This window comes from Microtus ochrogaster, unplaced genomic scaffold (assembly GCF_000317375.1).
Source record: "Microtus ochrogaster isolate Prairie Vole_2 unplaced genomic scaffold, MicOch1.0 UNK26, whole genome shotgun sequence".
In the NCBI taxonomy this organism is placed as follows: domain Eukaryota; kingdom Metazoa; phylum Chordata; class Mammalia; order Rodentia; family Cricetidae; genus Microtus; species Microtus ochrogaster.
The window spans coordinates 4,007,106-4,019,142 of record NW_004949124.1 but is presented as its reverse complement, the minus strand read 5'-3'; the positions used below and the strand labels follow the sequence as shown (position 1 = coordinate 4,019,142).

General features: G+C 44.1%; 1 protein-coding gene across 1 annotated transcript in view; it reads left to right on the top strand.

The window, feature by feature from the left end:
- Positions 1–7,214: 7,214 nt before the first annotated feature.
- The window catches only part of Wdr43 (WD repeat domain 43), a 40,328-nt gene continuing 35,505 nt past the window's right edge, over positions 7,215–12,037 (top strand). Inside the window, exon 1 of the mRNA XM_005367956.3 lies at positions 7,215–7,476. Within this exon, the coding sequence (XP_005368013.1) occupies positions 7,252–7,476 (225 nt within the window). The 5' untranslated portion in view covers positions 7,215–7,251. The remainder of the gene's footprint in view (positions 7,477–12,037) is intronic.

Below are 12,037 nucleotides of genomic sequence, written 5' to 3'. Positions count from 1 at the left end.
GTCTCTCTCCCTTTAAAAAAGCGGCCACTTCCCTCTGCGCATGCTCTGGCTTCTGGCTCCACTTCTGGTGACTAGGCTCCCTTCCTGATTGTGCAGAGGGCTGTTGTCTGGGACGGTGATCTGTAAGTTTTTCCCCTTTAAATAAATAACCATTCTATTAATCATAATTCAAAACTGGTGTGGGATTGTTTGTGACTTATGCCTTCATTCCTCCTCCTCCTTCTTCTCTTTTGACAGGGTCTCCCTGTGTAGCTGTCCTGGAATTCTCTATGTGGACCAGGCAGGCCTCAAATTCAGAGATCCACCCATCTCTGCTGGAATTAAAGATATGTGCCTTCATACATGGTTTTGCCTGTCTTTGTGTGGCCATCCTTGTTATGTGTATCTCTCTCTATCTTCCAGGTTTTTCTTAGAATGGTGCCAGTCACTGGATTTAGAGTCTACTTCAGGATAATGCCATCTTGAGATCCTTAACCAGGTTACAAAGGCAAAGTCTTATTTCCAAATAAGGCAACATCTACAGTGAACAGAATTGGAACTCAGACACAGCCTTTTTGGTGACACCCAATTCACCACCATATCCACGGGAAGATGGTGGATAGGGAATTGAATATACAAGTTTTAAGTTCAGGGGAAGGACGAATGTTGGAGCACACATTTGTGGCCATCAGCACACGGATGGTGGCTAAGCTTTATAGAGAAAGAAGAGCCCCAAGGAACCATGTCAGAGAGTGGGGGAAAATGAGGAAGATTAAAGACAAAAGACACAAAATTAGAAAGTGGGGGGCATGTGAGGTAATGGAGGATGGTAATGATGATGTACATTTACATTGTATGGGGGTTCTGGTATCTGCTCTAGTTTCAGAGGGGTATGTGTGAAAGCTCCTTTGCCTGGAAAGAAAGTAACAATGGCTAGTTCCTAAAAAATACTTTTGTTTTTAAAGAAAAATTAGAAACTATCTATCTAATATCTATCTATCTATCCATCCATCCATCATCCATCTACCTATTTTCTTTTCAAGACAGGGTTTCCCCGTGTAGCCCTCACTGTTCTGGAACTCACTCTGTAGACCAGGCTGGCCTTAAACTCAGAGATCCACCTGTCTCTGCCTCCCAAGTGCTGGGATTAAAGGCGTGCACCACATCTAGCAGGGAATACTTTTTAAGGGAGAAATAATAGAACGTTTATGTTGATAGTGAGGAAGTTAAGAGGTAAAAATTGATGCTAGCAAGGAAAGGGAAGACTTTCTCAATTAAGTGACATCTGGAGTTAGGCAGGCAGGAGATATAACCTAGAACTGAAGGGGAGGCTGGCCTTTGGAACTGGGGCAGTTTGGTGTTTCTGGGAGCTTGTGACAATTCTTTGTTGACTGCTTCTGTTTCCTTAGGAAATAGGAAGCCGGGTCACCTGCAGAAAAGATGGATGGTGAGAACAAGGGTGTAGAAGGAGGTGTGAGGTAAGGGAAGTTGTGAGTTAGTATCTCACAATTATGGCAACAGTTGTATGAGGGAACGATGCTGGCCTTGAACTCACAGAGATCCATCTGTCTCTGCCTCCCGAGTACTAGGATTAAAGGCATGCGCCACCACTGCCTGGCCAAGGGAACAACTATTTCCTAACTTGGAAATATTGACCTCTCAAGTAAAGTTAGGAGTTGTGAACTGAAAGTGAGCAGAAGTCCCAGTAGTAGTGGCTTCTCCCTAGCTCCTTTCAGGTGTTTGTGGGTGGAGAGCTAGATTTTGCCCAGTTGTAGTTCTGCCAGACGTGTAAGAGAAAGCGAGATGGAGTAAGGATTACAAAGATAGAGTTAAATGACGAATAAAGAGGAGCTGGAGAGATGGCTCAGTGGGCAAGAGCGCTGACTGCTCTTCCAGGTTCAACTCCCAGTACCCACATGGCAGCTCACTACTGTCCCTAACTCCAAGATCTGACACCCTCACAGACACACATGCAGGTATAACACCAATGCAAATAAAAATAAACAAATTAAAAAAAAAGCCGGGAGGTGGTGGTGCATACCTTTAATCCCAGCACTCAGGAGGTAGAGGCAGGCGGATCTCTGTGAGTACAAGGCCAGTGTGGTCTACAGAGAAAGTTCCAGGACAGGCTCCACAGCTACAGAGAATCCCTGTCTCGAAAAAACAAACAAACAAACAAAAACCCCAAACAAACAAAAAAGAAAGAAAGAATGAATGAAGAACAGTGGAGGAAGGGAAATGGATCTAAGAATTAATATGCGTGGGGACGGAAGGGCCATCTGGGTGTCTCCACGCTCTCTCATTAGGTAAGGTGAGAGGTACAGCTGCCTGCTCTTTTTTTTTTTTGTCACATACTGTAGGGTAAAAAGGCCCATCAAAGAAACACACCCAGACCCTGAAATCTGAGCCAAAGAAACACCTTCTGCCCCTGACCAACTCAATACAAAACAAGCCAATCCCTGAGGATGAAATCCAACCAATCTCTGAGCTTGTTCAAGCTCAGGAATTGAAATTCTCCCAATTCCCTCCCTGTAAATCTCCAGCCTAGAAAAACCACTTCCCTAAGAAGCCCTAGAGAAGACCTGTGCCTGTTCAGTTTGCTCCTTGCCCTTTTCCACCATGGCGTAGATGGTGGAATATCTTTTTTTTTTCTTTTAAATTATAAACTAAATGGCCTATTAACTCAGGCTTCTTATTAACTCTTATAACTTTTTTTTAAAAAAAATATTTATTATGTATACAATATTCTGTCTGTGTGTATGTCTACAGGCCAGAAGAGGGCACCAGACCTCATTAAAGATGGTTGTGAGCCATCATGTGGTTGCCGGGAATTGAACTCAGGACCTTTGGAAGAGCAGGCAATGCTCTTAACCACTGAGCCATCTCTCCAGTCCCTAACTCTTATAACTTGTATTAGCCCATAATTGATGATGTAAGTCACAAAACAATCCCACACCAGTTCAGAATTATGAATAATAAAAGGGTTATTTATTTAAGGGGAAAACTTACAGATCACTGTCCTAGACAACAGTCCTCTGTGCAAACAGGAAAAAAGTCTAGCAGCCGGAAGTGGGAGCATAAGCAAGAGAACGGGCACATGGTTCCCACTGCCTTTACAGTATAAGAGACCATGCTCAAATGGGCTGGTATCTTAAAAGCTATTGGCTGAAGGAACAGAATGTGCTCCCCCAGCACACAATTTTTTTTTATTTTAGCCACGTGGCTCGATACCTTATTTGGCGAGGCAGTCACATCTTGCTTCCTCTGTGTCTGGGTCATGATTGCAGAATGAGCTTTTCTCTTCCCAGAATTCTCCTGTTCTCATTTCCCCATCTCTACTTCCTGCCTGGTTGCTCCACCTATACTTCTTGCCTGGCTACTGGCCAATCAGCACTTTATTAAATATAATACAAGTGACAGGATAAAAGACCATGTTCCACAGCACTCTCCCCCTTTTAAAACAAGAACTCTGAATCTAATATCACTTGTTTAGCTTTTTGTCTGACCATTATTCATAATAACTTGTAAGCAACATTCTAAACAAAGGAAAATATCCATAGTCCATTTTTTTAGGAATGTGGGTGTATTTTTTCCAGGCTACTTCCTGATGATTGGGGGTGCAGTTAATCTTCTGGGGGCCTAAAGAAAATTTAGAATTATGAGCAAGTCCTGACTGGAGTATCCTTGGAGGCTTGATCATCTCAGGCAGCAGTCTTGAATCTGTTCTAGATGTAGAACTCAGACATCTGGGCCATCCACTCCTATTGGGGGTCTTCCTTGATCAAACCTAACTTTTTTAAACTCAGAAAGAATCCACAGCCTCTCATTTCCTGTGGAAATAAAAGCAAAACCTCTTCTTCAAACTAACATACCTTTTGACTTATATTTTAAAGTCAAGGCATTTTCAAAATATCTATGTTGAATTAATTCAGCAGCATTTATAATCAAATGTCTTTTAGTAGCTGTTGCTCCTTCCTCAGCAGTCATGCAATTCAAAGACAACACAATAATATACAGTATCCAGACTCTCTCTGTGTTTTTCATCTTTATGTGGCTTTATTTTAAGCTCTATTTCCTTTATTTTTAATTTTTGGCTTTTTGAGACAGGTTTTTTTTTTTCTGTGTATCTTTGGCTGTCCTGGAACTCCTTCTGTAGACCGCTGTTCTTGAACTCACAGAGATCTGCTTGCCTCTGCCTCCCGAGTGCTGGGATTAAAGGTGTGTGCCACTATACCCAACTACTACCCTTTTTTTCTTTTAAGAACTTCTTTTTCTTTTCTCAAGCCTACAGAAGGGGGCACTAGATCTCATTATAGGTGGTTGTGAGCCACCACGTGGTTGCTGGGAATTGAACTCAGGACCTCTGGAAGAGCAGTCAGTGCTCTTAACCACTGGGCCATCTCTCCAGCCTCCTATATATATTTTTAAACACACTGCAAACTATTTAGAGGCTTTTTCATCTGAAACTATTGTTACCGTATCTCTCCTTTTCTCACCACACCAGTCTTTGATTTGCTAAACAATACGGCTAGGATTAAAATCTTGACTTTGACTGCTGGATCCAGCCCATTCCTTAGCTTTCTGAGGTGGTGGGAAATCTTATCCACTGGATTCTTCCCTCCGAATAAACCTTGTGAATGAGGTTTGGGTGAGGTCTTCTTTCTCTAGAATGGAGTGGAGCATTTCTCTAAAATGGAACTGTAACACTTTAGCAGTAAAACCTTCACATAGCAAAGCAGAGTTGTTACATTCCAGGGCACCTGAGAAGAACTGTAGCAACTTTGCTGGGGAAACCCTCCCCTGTTGTTTCATTGGGGAAACCTTTCTCTGGAACAGGGCTGTAAACTGCTGTGCTTACAGTGATTTGGAGGCATTCCTTGGCTCCTAACTGAAAGGTTCTCTTTCCATCTGAGCTACAATACTTCAGTTTTCCTATTTAAGAAATTGATAATACTGATAGTTTCTACCTTACCACATACAATAGTGTTTACCGGTAGCTGTCTTAGGTCTTTTAATGCAGACTCCTCTCTGCTCTTCTATAACAGACAACCTTGGGTCTTGCAAAGTCCTGTAAATGGACGCTTCTCTCCCGCCTGTCAGTTCCAGGTAACCTTAACACAGAGGCTTACATTAATTACAAATATTCAGCCAGTAGCTCAGGTTCATTAGTAGCCAACTCTTACACTTAAATTAACTCATAATTCTTATCTATGTTTAGCCACAAAGCAGTACCATTATTAGCATGGCACGTTCATCTCTTGCTCCTTCTGCATCTGGCTGTGACTCCTGACCCCACCCTTTTCTTTCACATCATCCTTAGTCTAGTCACCGCACCTATACTTCCTGCCTGGCTACTGGCCAATCAGCGTTTTATTAAACTAATTCGAGCGACAAATCTTTACATTGCACAAGAAGATTATTCCACAGCAAAGTCCATTGGTTCTTGTAGGACTCAGCCATGACAAGAACAATAGAGGCCCGAGGTCTCAGTACTTTACCCTGAGGCAATACCTGATTCTTTTGTTTTTTTAATGTTTTCTTAATATTTATTTATTTATTTATTATGTATACAATATTCTATCTGTGTATATGCCTGCAGGCCAGAAGAGGGCACCAGACCCCATTACAGATGGTTGTGAGCCACCATGTGGTTGCTGGGAATTGAACTCAGGACTTTTGGAAGAGCAGGCAAAGCTCTTAACCTCTGAGCCATCTCTCCAGCCCCACAATACCTGATTCTTATAAAGACCCCAAACTGAGACTACCTGGCACTATCCAGGAACAGATCATCCAAAGGAATTTTTTTTTTTTTTTTTTGGTTTTTCGAGACAGGGTTTCTCTGTGGCTTTGGAGCCTGTCCTGGAACTAGCTCTTGTAGACCAGGCTAGCCTCGAACTCACAGAGATCCGCCTGCCTCTGCCTCCCGAGTGCTGGGATTAAAGGCGTGCGCCACCACGGCCCAGCTACCAAAGGAAATTCTTAATGTTCCAACAATTGTAGATGGGATCACCTGCCAGCACACACCCATCGCTTTTCACCAGGACACCCCTAGACAAATCTCAGCTAATCAGGGGTCCTAAACCTTAGAAATCCCTCACCCCCACCTTTGCTACTGTAAAAACCCAACTCTGAGCTCTGGGCTCTCTGATCACTCCAATATGTTGGACACATGGAGAGACCGAGTTTTCAAACTTGTGTAAGAGTAAAGGCTCTTTGCTTTTACATACACGACTTGGTCTCCTGGTTGTTTTGTGGGTACTCTGTGATCTGGGCATAACAGTTCTCAGCTATTATCTTTCAGCCTCTGACATAGCTTTATCATGCTTTGCTTCTGAAACGCCCAGGTTTTCAGGGGATCTCACTCTTTGGCTTTTACCGCGTTTCACTGATACCTCTTCTCAATCAACTTTGTAGAATCCATATTCTCTAATTGCTCTCTTAGCTTGGCATTAAATTCTCTCCCTTTTTAAAAACTTATTGTGTACACTGTAGTTAACTACATGCATGCCCGCAGGCCAGAAGAGGGCACCAGATCTCATTACAGATGGTTGTAAGCCACCATGTGGTTGCTGGGAATTGAACTCCAGACCTGTAGACAAGTAGGAGGTGCTCTTAACCACGGGGTCATCTCTCCAGCCCATAAAATCTCTTCTTTAGTAACATTCTTTTTGGGGTCTGGTTTTAAAACAGGCTTTCTCTGTGTAGCTCTGGCTGTCCTGGAGCCTGACTTGTAGACCAGGGTAGTTTCAAACTCAGAGATCTGACTTCTCTGCATCCCAAACTCTAGGATTAAAGGCATGTGCCGCCACGCACTGCTTCTTTATTCACGTTCAACTAGACTTCCCTTCGTTTCCTATAGCATCTGTATGTTGATATAGCCAAAACAGGCATCTTTCTTCTCCAAGCCCCGACTTTTACTTTGATAGTACTATACTGTGAGATTAAAGGAATATGAAAAAAGTTTTTACAATCTTGGGAGATGTAAGTTAATAAACATTTTGTCTAGTCATTTACATAACATCTTTAAAAGAAGGGCCTTGTTCTGCAGTACGTAATTCTCCAGTCTCGCGTTCTTCTCACAGTAATTTAAGATGGGCCTCTCCGAGCCACCGTATAAAGGGTGGGCCCCGCTCAAAGCTCTAATGCGTCACTAGCAGCCACTCCCCAGGCTCCCAGCGTTCCCTCCGCCCTACTTCCTCCCTTCAGGCCCCGCCCCGCTCCGGTGCGCCTGCGCATGGGCGAACACGTGGCTGCCGCGGAGCCAGAACAGCAATGGCGGCCGGTGGCGGCGGTAGCTGCGACCCCTTGGCCCCGGCGGGGGTCCCCTGTGCCTTCTCGCCGGACGGGCAGGCCTACTTTGCTTTAGCCTCTAGCGACGGCCACTTGCGGGTGTGGGAGACAGCCAACAACCGGCTGCACCAGGAGTACGTGCCTTCCGCGCACCTCAGCGGTACCTGCACCTGCCTGGCCTGGGCGCCAGCGCGGCTGCAGGCCAAGGTAGAGCTAGCGGGACGGCGGCGGGGAGGGCGCCCTCCTGGCCGGGCTGCGGCGTCCCGGGCTGGGCGGCGCGTGGCAGCACGTCGCGCGTGGCCCGGGCCGCCCGGGGCGAGGAAGCGCGGAGCGGACGGCGGCGCCCCTTACCTCCGCTCCGCGGCCGTGAGTGCGGCCTGACCCGAGGGGGCGGTCAGAGGGTGCGGCCCGATCCCGCGTTCTCCATGAGGTCTGCGCCCGGCTTTCGCCGGGCCGCCATATTCAGCGAAGCCCTTGCCCTCCCCCCCCCTCCCCCAGGGGCGGCTTCTCACTTCCAGGCCTGGGCTCCCCGGCCTGTCCTCATCAGGTCCACTCTCTAAGTACCTCGGGGCAGTCTCCTTCCGCATCCCAGACCTGGGGTATTGGTTCTTGCTTTGGGCAGTTGGAATATACAAGTCGCGTTTCCCTTCCGGGAGCCCCTTTACTCGGATGCGTGTTCAACACGTGTTCTCCTGCCTCTAGGTTGTGGGCTTCTCCCGCAATACTCGTCACTTTCCTAGCTTCCTTCCACTCTCAGCTGCTTCAAACTTGTGCTCGGTTCCCCCTTTCTAACACTCCCCGCTCATCCTGAGGCCTTCATAGGATGCAGAGGCAAAGTGAAGTAATGAAGTAGTAGAACCGCTTGGTTTTTAATGTGTATGATTCTCGCCCCAGTGATTTTCCCCGTAGTTGGGAATCTGTCTAGTAGGGAGACCTTTTCGCTGACAGGTAAATGCTGTTCACTGTCAGATGAACGCGCACGTGTTCCTGCAGTGAGGCAGGAGGTAGACTTCGGTGTGCTCCGAACGGGAAAGTATCCTGTGGCGCTTTGCTGTCACCGGTGTAAAAGTTTCAAAGTTAGTGTTTGGGATAGCTCACCAGAGAGAACAGACCTTTCCATCTTTGGCTTGAACGTCTGTTGGGCTTGTAGCTCACTTGTGGTAATTCGGTTGAGTAGATTTAGCTATTTGTCAGGTTTTAAGCTACATTTCCAGTTTATCTTGGTGACAAAGAGCACTTATCAGGCCGTATAAGTCAAACATAATCAGACTTGTGAAAAAGCTATATGACTGTCATTATCAGAATTGCAGTACTCTATCTTTATAAGGTTTTCTTTGTAATTTTAACAATGCTGTAAACGGTTGAGTACTAACACTCAGAAACACAGAGCAGTGGTTAGCAAAGCGCTTAGTCCCAGGCTGTGAAGCCTGAGCCCAGCCTCTGTCCTAATTGTGCTGTTTGTTCCCTCTATCAGTCAGACCCACTTCATAGAGTAGTATTTAAAGTGCAGAATCACTTAGTGGACATTGTTTCAAGTGCGGTGTTAATTATTATCAGTATTAGTATCTTTAGACAGGGTTTCTCTGTAGCTGTGGAGCCTGACCTAAAACTAGCTCTTATAGACCAGGCTGGCCTTGAACTCACAGAGATCCGCCTGCCTCTGCCTCCCAGTGCCGGGATTAAAGGCGAGTGCCACCACCGCCCGGCCAGTATTCGTATCTTATAATATCTTATGTTTGTATAGCTAGCCCTCCAAGATGCATAAAAGCAAGCAACTTCAATAAAGCCCAAAAGGAACTAGCCCCTGAACTCAGGTCTTCAAAAACCCAGTTCTTGGTTGTCTGCGACAGATAGTTAATGTTAGTTGGCTGAAACTTAGTTCACTCTGCTTTACTGATGACTTCTAATCTTTGATGCCCCAGAACGAAACCCAAGTTTCAAAAATCATGAGTTGGTTTTTTTATATATTCATCCACTGTGTTATGGTAGGGGAAAAAAGTGTTTTTTTAGAGGAGCCCAACTTTAACTTTTCAAGGAAGCTCCTCAAATTAAAGCAACTTTATATTACAGAACATCACACACAAAGTGGTGTGCTGGGTGTGTATGTAGTGCAGAGGAACATGTGATTAGCATACCAGAGTCCTGCCCCTAAATGTTTGTTAAGTTTCACTTTCCTTTTATCTGTGTGTTGTCTTTTTTGCTGTGTAACTATAAAATGTCCAAAAATTACTGCATTAAAAAAAAACTTGAGTAGGGTTGAGATGTAGCTCAAAGAAACTTGCCAAGCACATAAAAGGCCCTGGGGTTATTCTCAGGCAGCAAAAAATAAAAATTAAGCAGAAAAGCTGATAGCACTTGATGAGAGTCAGGGCCCGGGAAGCTAAACGGCTTTAAGAAAAGCTTGAGCACTTGTAAGTAGTACACTAGGCTCCTGCCTCTGACTCCCAGCCCAGTGCCCTTACACTATTCCCTTGCACTTTAGTCATGGAATCGAGGGCCAAGGTAACCACATAGATAACAGTTCCCATCCTGGGTATGCTACCTACTGATTTACTTGGTAAAAGCATCATCAGTTTTGTTTGAAAAATTAGAGGCAGATTTTTGTATTGAGTTTGTACATATTTCAAACGGGTCTGACTTTTTAATGGGGTGGGGGTTTATGGCAGGATATGGATCAAAGTTTGTGGCAACAAAACTCTTGCTTTGGGCTCCCTTGATTGTGTGCCCTTCTATTTTAAGTACTATGATAATCTCATTGTACCAAACCCATTTCATTTTACATTCTTGAGCCTTTAAAGTAAGAGATGTAAAATATATGTTATTATGAAGCCCCATGTTCTCATCATGTTGGTAAGGTCTGGCATGGAACTTTGACTCTCCAATGTGGAAATACAGATAACACTATCCTACTTCCAGAGCCCTAAGCATTGAGTGAGGCACTAATGCTATTACATTATATATATGGTTGTAATATATGTAGTAAGCCCTGGCCCATAGTAAGTGGTCATATGAACCAGTGAATGTTCTGTCTGGACCCATTTAGTGTTGTATTCTCCAATGTAAACAAGTTCATAAGAGTCCTGCCCTTGGTTTAGTAAATGGCAGTTTGCCACAAGGCCAATAATGTATGGTGATCCTCAGTAGAGATAGCAGTAGAGAAAGATAGATTCATGCTAGTAATGGTTCATAAATGTTAAACAAGCTAGATTGCTTTTCCCTATTTCCAGAATGGTCATCAAGTCTTTAAGTTTGTGAAATGGTAGTTTTAGCATTCCTCTGGTTTATATTTGTGAAGCTGTCATGCTAATGACAGGCTAGAGCTGCACAATTAATCATTACCACCTAGGAACTGATCTGATTCCTCCCCCACCCTTCTCAGATATTTCTTTCTTCATCCTCTGGTTGTAGAACCCTGGAAGTCAGGCAGGTCATGTCTGATGTTGGCTACCACAGTAAATGCTGTTTTGTGAAAACATGAACACATACAGCTCAGAGCCTGACTGAAGGACATGGCATTTCAGGCATTAGATGGGAATGGGACTGAAACACTGACAGGTCTCTAGGAAGAATCTGATCTCTCTTCACTGCCATCTCTTGGAGGTACAGCACAGTTCATCTGTGTTCTGTCAAGAGGTCTCAAGCTTTTTAATTTCAAAAGAAGGTAAAGGTTACAGATTAGATCCTAGTGGCAGGAACAGAAGAACATTGTTTTGATGTATTTGTGATTTCATGAAATACAATATTTTTTCCTGTGAAACACATATGCCAGAGTAAGTGCCTTTAAAACAGGCCGAGAAATGGATTTAAGCTACTTATTAAAAACTAAGCATAATTTTCAGTGTCTAGAGGTCAGTTTTTAAGACATATCTGATTGTGAATTTGAAGTAGATTTAGTAGGTTATAACAGCGTTAAGCGAGATGAACTACAAGGTAAGGAAGCCGTAAGGCTCAATCTCTGTGTGTATGCTAACTCTGATTCCGCAATCTCAGTCTGAAAAGCCATTGCTTCATTGCTGACTGGTTATGCTTTTTAAACCCCTGTCTTCATCTCATAACTTGCTGCTTTTAGAAGTCACACATGTGTGACTACCTCAGCATTCTGATGTGTTATAAGCTTCCACCAGACAGGCTTCTGGTTTGCAGCTCATGTTGGAAATCTCTTTACTTTAAGAAGTCAGTCTTTTTATTAGTTTTTCTCTCCTAATGCCTTCTGGCAGGTTTTCTAGTTACATGTACTTGACCAAGTTTTCTCATTCTTTAGGCTTTATATGTGTAGTCAGTTTTCTTGTGACATTATTCTTAGCTCTGTAGAGGAAAGAGCTATGACTCACAGAAAAGGACAACTCAGGATTTACTGGTCTGTGACATAGAGTATGAATTCTTAAAGAGAAGCGAAAAGTTTCTAGAGGAAAAGTGTGTAAAGTTTAGAGAATATGGTGTAAGTGTGGAACTAGAGTCAGTAGCATGAGTTCTTGAATTCAGGACTGTTTGTGTGGAGTTGTACTTACAGCACTAGGTTTTGGGGTGGTGAATAAACACTTATGTCCCAGTCAGAGGACCTGAGTTTGGAATTTATTGCCCACATAGGGTGACTTACAAATACCTGTAAAACTAGAGCTTCAAGGGATCTAATACCCTGCTTCCGTGGGCATTCATACACATTTAGACACACACTAATATTTTTTAAGCGTGTGTGTGTGTGTGTGTGTGTGTGTGTGTGTGTGTGTGTGTGTGTGTGTAGCTTTAAAGTCTGTCCTGGAACTAGCTA